At 51.5% G+C, this 19,473-nt stretch overlaps 1 protein-coding gene across 1 annotated transcript in view; it reads left to right on the forward strand.

Annotated features, from left to right (window-relative positions):
* CHRM1 (cholinergic receptor muscarinic 1) overlaps positions 1–8,583 on the forward strand; it is a 12,195-nt gene extending 3,612 nt beyond the window's left edge. Inside the window, exon 2 of the mRNA XM_031941544.1 lies at positions 6,487–8,583. Coding sequence (XP_031797404.1) covers positions 6,640–8,031 — 1,392 coding nt within the window. The 5' untranslated portion in view covers positions 6,487–6,639 and the 3' untranslated portion in view covers positions 8,032–8,583. The remainder of the gene's footprint in view (positions 1–6,486) is intronic.
* Positions 8,584–19,473: the final 10,890 nt, after the last annotated feature.

Raw genomic sequence — 19,473 nt, forward strand, 5'->3', positions numbered from 1 at the left:
CCTTCTAGCTCTCACACCCTGCGTTCTCCCCTTCTTCTAGCTCTGATATTCAATGGTGTAAGGTCTCTCATCTCTGAGTCTATGTGCTGTCAGAGGTCCCTCTCGCCTCAGACTTTCTCTAATGGGAGATCCTTTCTAGCTCTGATGTTCTCGTTTTCTGTTCCAAGCTCCCTTCCAGCTCTGATATTCGTTCTGTGTCCCAAAGCTCCTTCCAGCTCTGATATTCTCTGTTCCATGATCTAGAGTCCCTTTTGGCTCCCACTTTTTATGTCCTAACTAAGGACCTTCCTATTCTAATGATCGAAGGGCTCAAACGGAACTGTCCCATCTCATTATTCGTTGCTTTGCCTCCTCTGGGAGATGCTAGAGGTTCCAGCCTGGTATTCCTGGAAGCTTCTCTGGGACAGAACAATTTAGACCAGGACCCATAATAGTGGGGGAGCTGGGGAAAGGCGCACTTGTTAGCATTAGCTCCCCCAGGAGAGGCCTGTGCTTCCTTGGGGGGGGGGGGCTCTTCCACTGGAGAGGACTGCATCTCCCCCCCTGGGGTTTTTCTAGGCCTCTTGCAAATGTCTCATGCCCTATGCCACCTGGAGCCTGGGCAAGGCCCTTCCCTTTCTGGACTGCCAATCGCCTCCATTCCCTGCCGCGGCAGAGTGGGCAGCTGGTCCTAGGTCAAGCCCCTCACTCAACCTTCAGTTCAGAAAGCTTTCTCCTGAAGAAGGATAGATTTGGAGCGGGGGTGGGGGGAGCTGTAGAAATTACCATTCCGCCCCCCCTCGGTGTAGAACTGAGCAAACTGAGCCCCAGAATTTGCTTCAAATTAGTGTTCATTTAATTGACTTGCTTCAAATCATACGATTCTAAGGAACAGAACCAGAACTTGAGTCCACATTCTGATCCAAGTCCAGCCCCCGCTTGTTTCGCCACCATTCTGCCCCTTCTTACTCCTTAGCTGCTCCATCAGGCTACGGGGTCACTGGCCAGGGTCTAGACTGAACCCTCTGGAGAGGAGCAAGTGAAAGGCAGGAAGTCATGACCCTTAGGGGTTTGCCTTCATTTTCCAGGAGGAGGAGGAGAAGAACCACAGGGGAGATTCAGAGTGCCCAGGAGCCCTAGAACCCTGGGCCAGTGGAGATCTGAGCCAAGTAGGACTGGCAGACCCCCTGGCGTGGAGAGAGCCAAGTGGGAAGGGTGCAGGGAGGAGGAGTCCCTCCAGTTTCTCCGTTCCTTTAACAAAGCTCCTACTATGTGCTAGGTTTACATGAGACAGAGTCCATCCTACCATCATGGAGCTCAAGAGCACAAGCTCTGAAGCCAAAAGTCTGGGTTCAAATTCTAGCTTTTCCACTTACTAGTGATCTTGGAGAAGTCCCAATCCCTGGGCCTCGGTTTCCTCATCTGAAAAATGGAGAGATGGCTTCTGAGGTCACTCGAAGCTCTCCCTCTGTGAACCTGGAAGGAGGAGAGGCCACAGATAACCTTCATGTACATTTAATGCCATAAGCCAGGTACAAACCAAGCACTTGTGAGCAGGGAGGCAGGAAAACGGTCCCAGAGAAGGGGCTCCTTGAGTTAGGCCCCACGGGCTGCCTTAAGAAACCATGGAGAGGGTGGCCAGAGGGCACTGCGGGCAAGAGGAATGGGCGACCAAAGGCCACTGGTGAAGGCGGCCTTCCCAACTGCCGACCCTCCGGATCCTGAAGCCACACTGAGCGAGGATCCCTGAATTCAGAGTCGGCCGCTGTAACTCTCTCCTTTGGCAGCGACCCCGGATTTACGACAAACAGAGATCTTAGGTCACCCAGGCCCTTCACTTTACATCACAAGCAGAAAAGGACTTGGCCAAAGTCACCCGTGCTAAATGCAGAGCTGACCCCTGGGCCGTAGGCCCGCCTGCTTAGAGAGGAAGGAAGGGTCAAGAGAACGAAGAAGCTACAGGGAAACGGAAGCTTTCCTGTAAGTTAGAACGGTGCTGACAGAGGAAGGCAGCCCCCAAACCAAGATCTGTAAATAATAATACTCACAGTAGCACGTATATAGTAAAATGTCTTACAGATGTAATCTCACTGGGTCCTCTCAACGACCCTGGGAGGTAGATGCTATTATTCCCCAATTTTACAGATAAGGAAACTGAGGCAAAGTGACAATGTTCAGGATCACACGGCTAAGAGTGTCTGTGGCCAGACTGGACCTCAGGTGTTCTACAGTAGATAAGGCTGCTTTATTCTCTCAAATACCAGAACTGAGGGGCAAGTCTCATGCCTAGCCTCAGATGGAGGTCTTCCTCCACCTCAGACAGCTCCCCCATGGTACCGGCTCCCCCAGGAGAAGACTCCAAGTGTTCTTAGACTGACAAGAGTCAGTGGGCCATATTGACGGCCTATCTTGGCCTAGTCTTGAGCATGACATGGGTAGATTTATTTCCAAGATGTGATTCCTCCTTTGGTAGACGGTCCCAGCCACCCTCTGAAGGCCTGGACGGAGCAGGGGAAAGACCTAAAAGCCCCGTTCCAAAGGGTGAAGGAAAAGGGCAGGTGGGCTTCTGCTCCCTCCAGCCATCGCTGGCAGGTGGAAGGGCCCAGTCCTAGGTCCCCCTTGGCAACAGTCAGCTAGAAGTCAAGGTAACGGAACTGAAATTAAGGACGCGGTCACTCTAGACCTGGCTCTGTCACGAGCCAGCTGCGTGTCTTTGGGTCCCTTCCCAGGACTTCCAAACTCCTTTGCTCAGTCTCTCCTTCCCCCAGTTCTCCCGGACATATCTCCAGGCATAATGAATTCCCGGCCTTTCGGATCTCTGCTACCGTCTGTAAGATTGGGGGAGGAGGTTGGACCAAGTTATTGGAAACTCTTTGTTCTAAGGCCTCCCGGTTGGTCCATCATACAGCCCCGTGGATTAAATGCTGGGACAGTTATTACCCTCGCTTTACAAGGGGATCACCTGACTAGGGTGGGAGTGGGGGTAGGATGTAACCAGCTGGTCACCTTGGGAGCCCCCTTTCTGATGTTGTGTCATTCTCCACCTCTCTCCACCTGTCCCCCCTGTGTCTTCAGGCTCCTTCCTCCATCTCTGCCCTCTTCCTTTCAGATTTACACTCTTCACCACCCAGCCCCAGAGGCTGGAAGGACATAACAAACAAGCTTTACTAGGTGGTTGGTCTAAGGATACACAGCTCCTCACACTCCCCAAAATAGGGCCCTGGAGCTCAAAAAAGAAGCATGAGATCTGGAGAGTCGGTGCTGCCCCACTTAACTTCCCTCCTTCTGTCGTGTTCCGCTCAAAATCTCCTTCTTCTGGCTCCTGACCCTCAGACCACAGCCCGCTCCCAGCTCTATCAGTGCCCTTTGTCTTCCTAAAGCTCCAAAAGTCCTGGGAGAATGGACCCTGAACCTGTCTCTGCAGGTGCCAGCAAGTACCCTTCCCCCAGCCTCTTCCCCTGCTTCCTGTGCTAAAGGAGGGGACACCCCAGAGTTCAGAGAAGCAGGGGGCTTCCCTCCCCGGCAGTACTGGCCCAAGGTTAGCCTTGGTTTGTCCTGCCTCCTGCTTGGCTGATGAAAGGGGAGGGGGATCCTAAGCAGAAGGGGCATGTTGAGGGAGCCGAGATTAAGGCAAAACCACCAAATCCTTGACCGGGAAGGGGCCAACTTGAACCCAACTTGGACAAGAATCCACTCTCCACAATACCCTGCACGTGGCCCCTCAGGCTTGGCCTGAAGGCCCCTATCGAGCGTAGAAAATGGAATTGTCAGAGCAGGAAGCTAGAGCTGGAAGGGACCCAAGGACACAGTACAGCCAAGCTGGAGGTGACAGAGTCACAGAATGGTAGAAACTGGGATACTAGAACAAAGGGCCTTCAAAAGTAAAAGTGAACCTAGAATACAGGCTGCCAGAACCAGCAAAGAGAGCTGGTCTAATTCCCCTGTTTTAGAGAAGAAATTGAAAGGTTGAGAAGGGAAAGGTGGAGAAGAAGAAATTGAAAGGCTGAGAAGGGAAAGGTTGAGAAGAAATTGGAAGGTTGAGAAGGGAAAGGTGGAGAAGAAGAAATTGAAAAGCTGAGAAGAAATTGAAAGGTTGAGAAGAGGAAAGTGAAAGGTTGAGAAGAAATTGAAAGGTTGAGAAGGGGAAAGGGAAAGGTTGAGAAGAAAGTGAAAGGCTGAGAAGGGAAAGGTTGAGAAGAAAGTGAAAGGTTGAAAAGGGAGCGGTTGAAAAGAGGAAATTGAAAGGTTGAGAAGAAATGGAAAGGTTGAGAAGGGAAAGGTCGAGAAAAAGGTTGAGAAGAGAAAATTGAAAGGTTGAAAAGAAGAAATTGAAAGGCTGAGAAAAGAAAGGTTGAGAAGAAATTGAAAGGTTGAGAAGGGAAAAGGGAAAGGTTGAGAAGGGAAAGGTCGAGAAGAAGAAACTGAAAGGCTGAGAAGGAAAATAGCTTGCCCTGGGCTACTTAGTAAACTGGCTGGACTCCTTACTCTCAGGCTAGGAGGGCTTCCATGACTATATGCCATTGTGTTTTTCCCTGACAGATCCCCATCAAACTTGTTCCTTTTGAGATGCTTTTCAGTCCGTTAATAAGGATATATTAAGCCCCTATTGTATGCTAAGGGTTAGGGATACAAAGAAAGATCAAAAAACAAATCCCAGCCCCCATTCTTAAGGAACTTCCCATCTAATGGGATGAGACACACACAAAGAGATCTATACAGGATCAGATTAAGGAAGGATGGGAAAGTTTCTTCCAGAAGGTGGGACTTTAGCTGAGACCTCAGGGAAGCCGGAAGGCCGGGATGAGGAGGTCTCTTTCTATTCCCGGAATAGAGGTGAACCACGGGAAACACTCAGAGTCAGGAGATAGTGTTGGGTGTGAAGAACAGGAAGGAGGCCAGTGTTCCTGGACTGCACATTATATGGAAGGGAGTAATGTGTAGGAAGGCTGGAAAAGTAAGAGGAGGCCAGGTTATAAAAAGTTTTAAAGGCCATAAAGGATTTTATAGTTGATTTTAGGAGTTACAAGGAATCCCTGGAGTTTACAGAGGAGAGGGAGACGCCATGGTCAGATGAAATGTTAGGACATCAGTCGGACAGCCGAGGGATCATCGTGGAGAGAGATGTGTAATAGGCACAGAATTAGGTTCGACTTGATCATTAAGCATGTATCCAATGTCGACTAGAGTGCTAAGTATCAGAGAGACAAAAAGAAGCAAAAGCCAGACCCTGCCCTCTGAGAGCTTCCAGTCTAATGGAATAGATTGTTTAGAGATGTGACCCCAGAGGTCCAGAGAGAAGTTAGGGCAGGACGAGTGACCTCAGAGTAACATGCTTAGAAGTGATCATTGAACCCATAGGAGTTGATGAGATCTCCAATAAGATGTATGGAAGGAAAAATGAAAGACAGACTTCAGGGGATAGCTGTGGTTAACAAGCATGACTGAGGTGAAGAGCCCAGCCAAGGAGCAGTCTGTAGGAGAATCAGCAGAGTATTGTGGGAATCTAGAGCGAGGAGACCAGTGGGGAAAAGATGGCGATGGACCCTTCTAGGGCTACTGAGAACTTGATGAGAATGGAGGTGGAGCAGAGCTCATCCATTGGGCAGCTACCATCTGGAACATCGGAGAGAAGCTTCTTTTGACTGTTAGGAGTCCAGGAGAGAGGAAATGGAGGCATCCACTGGGGCAGACTCAGACCTTAAGTATGGTCTCAAAAGGGAGAAGAGATGTGGGATGGCAGCTAACCATGAGGACAGTGGGATCAAGAGCGGGGTTTTGTGGAGGATGTGGGAGAGAGATGGGCATGTTTGTAGGCGGGAGGGAATTAGCCAATGGACAGGGAGAATGGTAAGAGTGGGGATGACAGAGGGGGGAGTCTGTTGGAGGAGGCTAGGGGTCTGGTAAAGAGAAGGGCCACGTCTTTGTGGGTGATGTTGGAAAAAGCGGCAGAAAATGTCCTGGTAATGCCTGTGGATGAGAAGAGAGAGCTCTAGTTGCTAAGCCCTCTCTTTCTTTTCTTTTTCTTTTTCTTTTTCTCTTTTCTTTTCTCTTCTCTTCTTTTCTTTTCTTTGAACTCGGATCCCAACTTATTTCCCTCACTCCTCTGGGGATAAAAATCCAACCCAGCTCCTTCCCAGGCTCAGACCCTGGAGTCCCTGCTCCCCCACAGCCTTGGAGGAAGGATCCTAATGCTCACTTAGTGCCCCCAAGTCTCTCTCCAGCATCTCCCCCACCTCAGGGGCCCCAGTGACGGGGGTGGGGGGGTGTCAGCACAGACAGTTGAGTGTCCAGGCCACTGAGCTGGGAAGCGTCCCGGAATCTCTTCCTTGGTTGGTGCGCCCTTTTCCCACACGAGTATACTGAGGCAGAAAGAGGATAAATGGTTCTCACCTGCCTCCGGGACCATTATTTCACCCTCTGTCCCCAGGCTTACCTGGCGCCCGACCCACTGCAGAGACCCATCGGTGCCACCCGGAGGCGCTTATGGCTCGGTTCTTCTCTTTCCAGGTGCTGGTCTTGGCCTGAGGGAGCCCAGGAGCGGTCTCCCTGCCCCGGGGAATTCCGAGCCCAGGGAAGGGGCCACCCCCTGAGCCAGGGGAGGAAGGCCCTCCGCGCCCCAGCCCGCTCCGCATCTCCCATGTGGCCCGGCAGGCTGCCGACATGAACGTGTCCGTGGCCCCCGCCGTGAGCCCCAACATCACTGTCCTGGAGCCGGTGAAGGGCCCGTGGCAGGTGGCCTTCATCATCCTCACCACGGGCCTGCTCTCGCTGGCCACCGTGACCGGCAACCTGCTGGTGCTGATCTCCTTCAAGGTCAACAGCGAGCTCAAGACGGTCAACAACTACTTCCTGCTCAGCCTGGCCTGCGCCGACCTCATCATCGGCGTGATCTCCATGAACCTCTACACCACCTACCTGGTCATGGGGCACTGGGCCCTGGGCACGCTGGCCTGCGACCTCTGGCTGGCCCTGGACTACGTGGCCAGCAACGCCTCCGTCATGAACCTGCTGCTCATCAGCTTCGACCGCTACTTCTCCGTCACCAGGCCGCTCAGCTACCGCGCCAAGAGGACGCCCCGGCGCGCCGCGCTCATGATCGGCCTGGCCTGGCTGGTCTCCTTCGTGCTCTGGGCGCCGGCCATTCTGTTCTGGCAGTACCTGGTGGGCAAGCGGACCGTGAAGGCGGGCCAGTGCTACATCCAGTTCCTGTCGGAGCCCATCATCACCTTCGGCACGGCCATGGCCGCCTTCTACCTCCCCGTCACCGTCATGTGCGTGCTTTACTGGCGCATCTACCGTGAGACTGAGAACCGCGCCCGGGAGCTGGCGGCCCTGCAGGGCTCCGAGACGCCGGGCAAGGGGCTGGGCGGAGGCAGCAGCAGCAGCTCCGAGCGCTCCCAGCCCGGCCCCGAAGGCTCCCCCGACGTGCCGGCCCGGCGCTGCTGCTGCTGCTGGGGACCGCGGCTCCTCCCCTCCTACAGCTGGAAGGAAGAGGAGGAGGAGGAGGAGGACGAAGGCTACCTGGAGTCCCTGACGTCCTCCGAGGGAGAGGAGGCGGGCTTCGAGGTGGTCATCAAGATGCCCATGGTGGGCCCGGAAGCCCCGGCTCCGGCCAAGCCGCCCCCTCGCGCCTCCCCCCAGACGGTGAAGCGGCCCACCAAGAAGGCCCGCGAGCGGGCGGGCAAGGAGCCCAAGAAGAAAGGGAAGGAGCAGCTGAGCAAGCGCAAGACCTTCTCGCTGGTCAAGGAGAAGAAAGCGGCCAGGACCCTGAGCGCCATCCTCCTGGCCTTCATCCTGACCTGGACCCCGTACAACATCATGGTGCTGGTGTCCACCTTCTGCACTGACTGCGTGCCCGAGACCCTGTGGGAGCTGGGCTACTGGCTCTGCTACGTCAACAGCACCATCAACCCCATGTGCTACGCGCTCTGCAACAAGGCCTTCCGCGACACCTTCCGCCTGCTGCTGCTCTGCCGCTGGGACAAGAGGCGCTGGCGGAAGATCCCCAAGCGGCCCGGCTCCGTGCACCGGACGCCCTCCCGGCAGTGCTGACGGCCGAACCGGCCCGCCCCGCCCCCACACCAGCGCCCGGCTTCCAGGGGTGGGCGCTGCCCCCTCCCCGTCCATCCCCAGCATCTCCGCAGCCACTTAGGAAGCGCCTCCTGTGTACAGTACGCCTGGCGCGCGCCGGGGCTACAAAGACAAAGGGCGACTGGACGAGCCCCCGAGACCCGACGCCCGGGTCGGGGGGATCGCGCGCGGACTCGGTGGGTCCCGATAGCGAGGGGCGAGGGAGAGGCCCAGAGGAAATGATTTCGGAGGATTTGAGAAAGGAGGATCCGGGGGGCTCGCGGCCCCGGGCCCGGAGAGGCGCGCCATGGAACCTCGGTCCTCGTCCAGGGAGACGTCGGCCCCGCTCGTTTCCCGGCTCCTCTGGCTCCCCAGCCGGAGAAGGAGGGAGGGAGGAAACAGGTTTTTCTGCTTTCCACTTGGAAGGGACGGAGCGCACCAGGAAGGAGCCGCGGAGGAGGATCTGGGGTTCAGTCCTTGTTTGTTTTCTGTGGAGAAGGCCCGAGCGCACCGGCAGGATAGTGGGGGGGGGGGGGAGATAACCGGGTTTAGGATCCTGGCCGAGCACCTGGCCAAGGTGGCTTTGGGAGAGCCCGTCCCCTGGTGGCCACAGGGGAGGACTGAGCCCGTGGAGAAGGCGGCTCCCGGGACGTCTCGGAACTGGCCTCTGACGCTGGGATGGGCCCCCTGTGACCGCAGTGGGACTTCCGTGGGACCCCCGCCACAGGACGGAGCCCGGCCTGGCTCCGCAAAGGAAAGGGGAGCGAGGGCCCGGAGGAGAATCCCGGCCCGGGACAAAGACGAGCCCTTGGCTGCCCGCTGCGCCCCCCACCCCCCCGGGCTTCGAGGGGCGGCCGTCCCTCTGCACAGATGTCCGAGGACAAAATCTCTCGCATGCTGCCCTTGCCACGTGTCCTGCGAAGCGCTCTCTGCTCTGCCTCCCCTCCCCCAGTAACACTCCCGCGCTCAGGGCCCGGCACCCCGACACGCGCGCGTGCCCGCAGACCCCGTGTTCCCTGCATGGCGCCCGGCCCCCGCCCGCTCCCCCCGCCCAGCCCCCGCCCCCGAATGTTGGTGTTCTCCGGTCCTTGGTGAGAGAGACGTGTAAATAAAGAGACAAACAGCAGCGGCTGCGGCTGGTCCTTTCTCAGCCCGGGGCGGTGCCCCCGGTGCCCGAGGGCAGGGCCCGGGAAAGCTGGTCCCGGCTCCCCTCTCCCCGGGGGCCCCCGCCAGCGCTTCCCCGGGGAATGGAGGGAGGGGCCTGGGAATGACAGCTCGTGAGAGCCTTTCTCCGGAGCCGGGCTTCTCAGCCTTGGGCACTCCGGAGATCTGGCGCGGAGCGGGGCCGCCAGGGTCCCCTTGCCCGCACACACAAGGGCCCAGTGTTCTGCTGCCCGAGACCCGGCTCTCGCCTAATGAGGGTTCTCAGAGACCCCGGCAACAGCTCCCAAGCTTAGGGTCTCCCGGAGCACCGAGCTCAGAAACCCCAGCACATACAGCACACATTAACCCCCTACTGTGTACACAGCATGATGGGGAGTGCGGGGCCAAACACGAGATGCAGATGGACTCGGACCCTCAGGGACTCTCAGTCTGGCAAACCAAAAGATGAGATACAGACACAAAAACGTCACAGCAGTCAGTCAGTCAGTCAACAAGCACTTCCCGTGAATGTAGTAGCCGGTGCTGAGAGGGTTAAGGAGGAAGACTGGCAATCTGTCCCGAGAAGAGCAGGCCCAGCTTCCTGTTTGGGGTGACATTTAAGTGGGACTTTAAAGGAGGAGGCAGAAGAAAGTGGAAGAGGGGAAGGCGCTGAGTTCTTGGCACAAGGGAGAGTGAAGGCAAGAAGTCAGGAGGGGGCTGACATTGAGATGGGGGTTAATTTGGCTGGGTCCTAATCATAATCAGATGTAGCCTTTTTTAGATTTCAAAAACACTTTACCTGTGTGACCCTGGGCAAGTCACTTAACCCCGATTGCCTCAGCAAAAAAAAAAAAAAAAAAAAAAAAAAAAAAAAAAAAAAAAATACTTTACAAATATGGTCTCACTTGATCCTGAAGTTGGTGCTGTTTTTTATCTCATTTTACAGATGAGGAAACTGAGGCAGATATAACTAAGGAGTATACAGCTAGTAAGTATCAGAAGTTGGATTTGAACTCGGGCCTTCTGACTCCAGGTGGGGTCCAGGCTGCTTAACATAGATGAGATAAACCTACACCCCTGCCTGCCTGCCTGTTATTACAAGGCCCAAAGCCCACCATGTGGGCTCCTGGACTCTCTCTGGCTTCTTCCCCTCGATGCTCACAGTCAAGGACAGTGAGAATGCGCGAGGGCTGGACAAGGGAATCAGAGGATGATCAGGTCCCGGCTCCTCTGAGCCTCAGAACACCCCCGGGAGGGTGGGGTTCCCGGCCCTAATTCTGCGAGCCCAACTTTACAGAGAAGAAAACTAAGGCCCCAGAAGCCAAGTGGTTCATCACGCCATTGCCTCCCAACTAGTAAATGCAAGAAGGGGCAAGTGGGACCCACCGGGGCCCCTCCTGAGCCCACATCCCCTCTCCCCGCATCCACCCCCCATGACCTCCACAGTCCCTTCCTCCATAAAGGCGCCGATTAAGCCAGATCACCTGGAGGCCCTGGGAGAAGCAGGCGTCAGATGAGGAGGTGGAGGTCCGGGGTGGGTATAACCAACCGAGGCACGGAACTAGAGCCCGTGATTTCTCCCTGCCCGGCCTGAATGCTTTCGGAAAAGGGAGAGGTCCGAGAACTCCCACAATGCTTCGCCAAGGAGGGGAGAATGGAGATCTGGTTACTCTGTCCAACAGGGAAACTGAGGTACGGCTCTCCTGGGGCCGGCGGCTGTGGACTGGGATGGGGGCAGGGACGGAAGAAGGAGCATCCGGGCGTCCGGGAGGAGCAAGGAAGGCAAAAGCCAATGGGAAAGATGGCATCAGCCCACCCAAAACATCCCTCCTTCCTGGGCTGGAGCAGGAGGCCTGGGGGAGAACATTCTTGGCCAGAGAAACAACAGGTCTCTTCATGGCTGAGCAGGAAGCGAGGGAAAACAAGGAGCATTGTCTTGCCGGCTGGGAGACATGGGGGCAAATCCTTGATGGCGACAGCTGCCCCCTGGGAGCAGCGGGGGATGGGGCGCAGCTCCCCTTTGTGACCAAACACACACACACACACACACACACACACACACACACACACTCACACTCACACCTGCACAAAGGTGTTGCTGACTCACTACCCCCATCTGCTGACTCTGGGCAGAATCAGCAGGCAAACCACTACTCAATGGCCCTAGAAAGTTTGCGGGGATTTCAAATAAAAGTTTGAGGGGCTCAGTTAGAGCAGATTAAGCGGAAATCTCCTGAAACAGCAGGACCTCCTCAGTGTGGAGAATGGCCGGGTGAAAGGCCTTCTGGGGAGGAGTCTCCACCAGGAGGAATGGGCCACCTTGACGGTCACAGTCTCCATCCAGGGGTCCGGGATACCGTCCATCTAGACACCTGTCCAGGGTCTCCTCCTGCTCTAGAACCCATGATCCTGAACTCCCTGAGGCTCGAGAGCTAGGCAGAAAGAGAAGACCTTTGGGTCCTCTACTTTCTTGGGCAAAAGGCCCAGGGAAAGGGATCCCCGGAGCAGGAGGCCTAAGAAAGGTGATTGTTAGCTAACCACCAAGCATTTGTGAGGGCTCACTGACCTACAAGGAAGGCCCTCTGCCAGACACTACATGTAAGGACTCAGTCACATCTTGACAATCGGAGAGCCCCTTTCAACAGACAGATTAAGCTTCCAGGGAGTGTATATGTGTGTGTGTGTGTATGTAAATATATATGTGTATTTTATATATATGTAAGTATGTATGTGTATTTTATATTTATATATACATATATAAATACACATATACATATATGTATATGTATTTATCCTTGGAAGCTTAATATAAATTATATTATTATGCATAATATATACAGATATGATATTCTGCTCTTTCAGTATGATCTCATCATGGAATAGACCTGGAAGAAACTTCAGAATCTCTCATTTAACAGAAATGGAAACCGAGGCACAGAGCGGGTTGCTGACCTGTCCAAGGACCCACAGGCAGGATGCATCAGAATGGACTAAAACCCATTTTTACCACTTCATTCTTGCCCTCCTCCTATCCCCTTTGTCAGACTGCTCCTGCGCCATTCATTCCCCCCTCTCTCTCATTTCTGGGTGTCCTAATCTACTAGCTTCTTCAAATTGGCCCATATTCCGCAGGATAAAACACCCTTAGTTCTATTTGACTCCAAGCCTGAGTTGACACCATTTGTGCAGTAACAATTCCACCTGATAGCCAGACTCAGCAATAGCCAGGTGAGAAACATTCCTGTTCAAAAGGAAGTAACACAGAATGGGAAAGAAGGCAGGAGAATCTTACCTTTACCTGTACCAGGATTGTCTTCTCGGCTTTTGCCCAGATACAGACTTCCACCTGTGACATTCAGTATCACTGTCCCTCTGAGAAGCTTGTGGCAAGTCTTTCTTTCTTTCATTTTTTAATTTTTAAGTTTTGTGTTTTATTTTCATGTTACTTACATTTACCAATTGTTTTCACTTTATGAGAATCTTCTCTTTTTTTTAGCTTTTTATTTTCAAGACATATCATAGACAGTTTTCAACATTCACCCTTGTAAAACCTTGTGTTCCAAACTTTTTTCTCCCTTATTTCCCCCCATCCCTCCCTTAGACAGCAAATAATCCAATTACATGTGCCATTCTCCCATACATATTTCCACAATTATCTTGCTGCATAAGAAAAATCAGCTCAAAAAGGAAAAAAATGAAAAAGAAAACAAAAAACGAGCAAACAACAAAAAAGGGAAAATACTATGTCGTGATCCACGTTTATTCCTCAAGTTCCCTCTCTGGATGCAGATGGCTCTCTCCGTCATAAATGTATTAGGAATTGTTATGGGACAGAACTCTGAAACAAGGATTCTTACAAGATGTTAAGTCAGTGGAATTGATGAGACAATGGTTATCTCGTTTAGCATGGCGCTTGATAGTTCTAAATTCGATATGATTGATTTAATCTTACAACAAATAATGGTTCCCTAGTGGTATAATGATTGGCTTATACTCAGTATACCGCTTACAAACTGGGACAAACTCAGCCAGAGGGAGAGACAGAGAAGGGCTCAGAGACAGACTCGAAGAAGACAGAGGACCGGAGGCGGGAGCTCAAGCTCCTGGACTGAGCGAGACTTCAAGAGAGAGACCATCATGGTGGTCCTCCTGCCTCCCCCATAGAAACCAAGACACATTCCGGAGGACCTCCAGAAAGCAGGCCCGGGCCCCAGGCAAGGAGACAATAAAGAATTTGGACTTTATCCCTGGCTATTCTCGTGGTGATTCCTCTGCTGAAACGAAGGCTGGTCCAGAGACCTCCAGAACACTACAAAAAATGGCCTGAATCACCTCGATGTTGAAAAGAACCACGTCTGTCAGAATTGATCATCTGTATAGTCTTGCTATTGCTGTATACAGTGTTCTCTTGGTTTTACTCACTTCCCTCAGCATCAGTTCCTGTCAGTCTCTCCAGGCCTCCCTGAAATCCTCCTGCTGGCCATTTCTTACCGAACAATAATATTCTGTAACATTCATATACCACAACTTATTCAGCCATTCTCCAGCTGATGGGCAGCCACTCAGTTTCCATTTTCTTGACACTACAAAAACAGCTGCCATAAACATTTTTGCACATGTGGGGCCTTTTCCCTTTTTTATGGCATGTCTTTCAAATAGTGTGTTACTAACTTAATGATCCATCCATTAACGATACTTGAATTCAAAACTCAAAACAATATCAATTAGAGTCCCAAGAACTTTTACCCCAAATGGCAAGTTTCAACAGTCTCAACTTTTAGGGCCCTAAGATAGTTATTTTTCCTCTCATGGAGTTGCAACGAGAAATAAATGTTTAGCAGGATGCAAACATAACAAGAGATTTCACTTAACATTCTTCACTTGCTTTTCTTTTCTTCTTAAGTTTAAACCCACACATCCTGGCATAAAAATCAGTCATTAGAAACCACTTCTATATTATCCAAACACTTGTAAATACTCAGTAAGCCAATTTCATTGTTTAGGAACATCTAACCCAAACAAGCTCTTTTCCCCAGAGCTGCTGGCCTTGCCCACACTGCTGATTTCCAGGGAAGTAGCAAATTTACAAAATTTGTTCTTTGTAAGGTCTTTTCTTTGTATCTTTTCTCACACAAGTAATTAATGACCAATTTTAGGTTTTAACATTATAATAATAATCTCAAATAACCTAGTTAACAACCTCAAAATGGATATTCATTAATGTAACTCTTTCTATTAACATATATACTTTCTTTTGAATCCACTCTAATGTTCTGCGGGAAACATGACAATGTTCTATTTTGTTTTGCTTTTTTTTTTTTTAATTCCTTTTCTGCTTTTTTTTCCCCCCTTATTGTTTTTTTTTTCCAAATAAAATAAAGGTTTTTTCATTTTGTTTTGAGGCAATTGGGGTTAGGTAACTTGCCATGAGTCACAGAGCTAGGAAGTGTTAAGTGTCTGAGGTCAGATTTGAACTCCAGTCCTCCTGGCTTCCGAGCTGGTGCTCTACCCACTGCGCCACCTAACTGCCCCTCCTTCTTTTAATTTTTAAAGGTTCATATTTCATGTAAAAACTTGTTTGAAATAGCTAATACAAACTTGTATTTCATAATATAAAAAATTAAGGAGCATAACAAAACCACAAACAGCAGTGTGATTCGGGACGAGAAACAAACCTGATGCCAGTCAGGTGACCTAATTCAGCTGGATGCGTTACCTTCCTCAGAATGACCACGGGCCCAGCAGGAGCAGATGCTCCGGGATGGTCCCGGGCCCCCAAGTTTCTCTCTCCTTTTGCCTTTCCCGGCTGGATGCTGGTCTGACTTCCCCATCCCTTTAGGGAGATGTCCCCATTGCTCCTTCCCAAAGATCATGGGCCGACCCCCCCCCAGCGCCTCCCCCCACTGGTGGGCTAACACAGTTTCACAATACTGCCAGGCAGGGCTGCTGGCCATCCTTCCCGTGGGGCCGAGCAGCCCTGACCCTGCCATCGCCTGCCACTCACTCCTGACGTTCACCAGGCCTTGGGTGCCCTCTGCTGGCCATGAGCCTCCTCGCCTTGGCTTTCTGCTGAACTGATGTAACCTGTTTCTGTTAAGGTCACTCCATGCTTCCCATCCCTCCCTCCCTTGCCCCTCACCAACGCTCCCTTCCCGGTTCACGACCTCATTGCCATCCCTGGCATCTCCTCCCTTCATATACACAGTCAGTTGGCAAACCTTTTCGATTCTTGCATGACGACCGTCTCTCCACCAGAACAATCCTCCCCCCTCCTAATCAGGTCCTTTCCACCTTTCTCCAGGACTATCGCCCCCACCTCCTCTACGGCCTCCCTGCCTCCATCCATTCCCTCTAATCCGTTCTCCACTGGCAGCCAACATGACTTTCCTCAATGGTGTTTTCCTCTCTCCCTCCCGGCCCATTTCACAGACTCCAGGAGCCCCCTCTCCCCGCTGGCACTAAACAGAAACCAGAATTTAGAGCCTTTTGCAACCTGGGCCCAACCTACCTTTCCAGACGTATTTCCCGCCGTTCACCGCCACATTCTACAATCCAGACAAACCAGCTTCGAGGCCTTCCCTCCCTGGGCCATCCAACTGGCTCGACACGCTCTCTCTCCTGCCTCTGCTTCTCAGAATCAAAGCTTAGCTCCCATGACGCTTCCTAAACGAGGTCTTTCTTAGTCTCGCTCCAGCACCAACACGTTCCAGACAAAGTTTTCTAGTATACACAGGAGGTCCCATAAGTCAAAGCGACTTTTGGGACACCATGTGAACACAAGTATAAAAACTGCCTCCCCGATTAAAAATTAAGGAAATCAGGAATTGCTTCATTTTTCTTTGCATCTCCAGTAGCTAGCACAGTGCCTGGCAAATAGTAGGTGCTTAATAAGTGCCCCTTAGTGATTGCCTAAGGTCAGCCTTCATTTTCCGATCATGTGGTTCCCTAATGGTATCCCCGATAGGATTTCTTGAATAACATTCATCCTTGGAGAGCCTCTACACCCAGTCATGCACCTCTCCACTGCCCTTTGAGTCATTGAAATAGATTCCTCAGAGACTGAGATGTACCAAGATTCACAGCATGTGTCCCTGTATGGAGAACTCCGGCATTAAAAGGATGCGTCTTTGGGCGGGGGAGCTCAAACATTCAAGGGTCGCCTCCCAAATAGAAGCTCTTCCTCCTCTTTCCTCTCTGTCCAAGTGCAAGAGCAGCAGCCCAGCATGGGAGTCTAGAAGATCTGGATTCCAGTCTCGCCTTGGATACCCTATATAACCACAGACAAGTCCCTTAACATCGTAGGGTCGGAGGCAAGTCCCTAAATCTACAATTTATAAATGAGTTGCTGATCTGCCCAATCGGTGAATCTGCCCAGAGTTCTTCCCACCACATTCAGTTTCTCAGTCCTTAACCTCCACTCTCTCAGACATCCCCATTGCGACCTCAGTCTCTCCTCCTCTCCCTCCCCTTTACAATCCTGACTGTATAGTCACCATTGCCATATTGTCCTAGACCAGAATCCTGCATCCCTTTGTCTCACCGCTGTTCATGCATCACCTTGGCTGTGGACGACCTCCCCTCTAACTTATTAAGAAAATAGAGGCCGTTGGTTGGAATTCACTTTCCTACTTCCATCTTTTCCCGTACACCAGACTGCCGATCCCTCTTTCCAAGACCAGTCCTTCTACTTGTACCCCGAGCTCATTCCCTACCCCCCACCTCCCATCCCCTTTTGTTGAGGGGTGACCAAGGGGGGGGGGTCTCCAGGCCAGTGTCACAGCTATCGTGAAAGAATTCGCAATCCCAGTCTCCAGTGAGGTTCAGCAAAAATGAGTTTATTTTCACTGAGGACTATGATCTCCTTCCTGATTAGGAAGATAGCCAAGATTGGGTCACAGAGTTTTGATTTTATTTAGCTTTCTATTGCTTGGGGCTGGGGAGCGATTGGAGGGACTGATTTCCAAATCCATAAAGGATGGTAATTGTTTCCCAGGTCAGTCTGAATCCCAGAGCGATTGGAAGTGGGAGTTTCCCATGGGAACCTGGTAGGAGGGTGGGGATTTTCCCAGAGGCTGGGAGGGGTTGAGATTTGGGGGTTTTTCTGACCCAGACCCACCCAAAGATCAAGGGAATACAGAGTCCTATTATATCACTTTCATTCTCTTAATGTTCTTGATGTCCTGATCCACTGGCATATTTCTTGCTACAGCATTAGAACCCAATCAACGGGTGACACAGAATGTGAAAGGGGCAAAGATACTCAGATAAAGAAGTTGTGGGGAGTCTGAGGAAGAAGGAAATACCTTCAGATGGCCTTTGAGAGAACGGAAGGCTTTGGGATCCCCGATTTTGAACTGGAAGCAACCAGCCCGAGGACTTCATTTTTACCTACAAGGGGAATTAGCTGGGCCTTTGGGAGATAATCGCCTGGACAAATGGACCCATTCTCCCCACTTCCTGCTCCCGTAAGGTCCCCTTCCTGGGTCACCCGCTTCAAGGCTCACTCGGTGAAAGTGAGCAGGGATTTTTTAGAACCACCCCATATGAAAACGACCTCTTTCCTCAACCCGTCGGAACTCAGCCCAGAAAGCAGAATCAGGAAAATCTCTTCCTTGGGCCAGTTTTCTGCTCTCCATCTCAAACCACCCACTTCAAGGCTTAAACCCCATCCCTAGTAATGGAAAATAGGAATAACAAGTCACATTAAAGCAAAGAAACCCTCAAAGGAGCAGACGTTCACAAGCCAGGGGCTGTTTGTTTGCTTTGGAAAAATATTTGGACAGTTGCATTTCAATATAATTGGTTACCTCTGTTCTCCTTTATATTTTATGTATTAAAAATAATTGTTCTGAGAAAGGGCCCAGAGAATTTAAGAACCCTTGAAATAATGTCGGGATCAGGCTGTGCTGGAGATTACAGCAGAGCTTTTTTTCTCCTTTTCTCCCCTCAGTCTGAAGAGGATTGTTATTTAGCTTTGTCTTCATAAAAGGACCATGATGGCAGGGAGGTGATACCTTGCCAGGCAAGTGAATTGGATTTAAATGAGGGCCTACTGGGCAAGGTCACCAGCCTCACTCTTTCCTCTGGAGTCATCTAGGTCCAGTAGCCAGATACAGATCCCGACTACTGGAGGCAGTGGGAAACCTTGGCCTTTTAAGCTAAGGTCTTTGAGATCTCAGTTTGAGGCCACATCCATTCAGTGATTAAGGCTAAGGAACAACTGAGGCAAAGAATGATCTCTTTCATCTAGTCAAAAATCAAAAATCTAAAAATATAAATAGTGATTTTTTTGTTTGGGTCAGAAACCCCGAGGGTCTTTCCCTCTCAGATTTGTCTAAATTAGGAGAGAACCTCTGGGTAAAGATTTGCTCAGTGTGTTCCGGGCAAGGGGACGAAAAGTCACTGCCTGGAATTTGCTCCTTTCTGTTCTCCCTGCTGGTTCAAACTGGTCTCGAGTCCACTCCAGCAGCCCCCAGGGCCGTGCCCCATTCTCTCACTCACATCTCCCAGTATCTCCCTCCCCGGCTTGTGTAACCCCCAGATTTGGTCCCAAACTGCAAGTGCCATAAGTGGCTACTCTCCTCAGGACCCCCCATGAGGGGGTCTTGATGCAATTCCTAGTTTGAAATATAAAGCGTGAGGTGCGGGCGGGGAGTTCACGATGCCATTCTTTGCCAAAACGTACCTTTGTGTACGAGAAGAGGTGACCGACAAAATGGAGTGAGAAAATAAACACCGGGAGTGGTAAATAAGAAATGGATTCGGGAGAGCAGCAGAGTTAGCAAGAAAAGGGGTTTAACGATGGAAAAGGCGAGTTCCCTAGGGGAACTCACAGTTAACCAGGAGAAAGGGAATACTTTACGAGGTGGGAATATGGCAAGCTAAGGTCTGAGCTGAAAGCAGGGGGAAGGGTCTTGTTCCCTTGGCCAATACAGCAAATCCCCTGCCTCGTGAGCTTTCCTCATGCCAGACTTCCACAGAGAAGGGAAATGTGAGCAAAACCTTAGAAAGAGGTTAGGGAACAAGGGGGGAGAGGGGGAAGCCGGGATGGCTGGAGAGTCATCCAGCTGGGGGCTACGTGAGGGGGGATATTCTGAGATAAGAAAAGAAGCTTGGAGTCACATTGTGGAGGACTTGGGACATCAGGAGTTTTAAGGGTGCAGTGAGTAGAATGCTGGGCCTGGAATCAGGAGGATTCCTCTTGTTGCTGTTGCTGTTCAGTTGGGTCTATGCATTTCATAACCCTATTTGAGTTTTCTCAGCCGAGATATTAGAGTGATT

Source organism: Sarcophilus harrisii, chromosome 6 (genome assembly GCF_902635505.1).
Source record: "Sarcophilus harrisii chromosome 6, mSarHar1.11, whole genome shotgun sequence".
NCBI classification, from domain to species: Eukaryota; Metazoa; Chordata; class Mammalia; order Dasyuromorphia; family Dasyuridae; genus Sarcophilus; species Sarcophilus harrisii.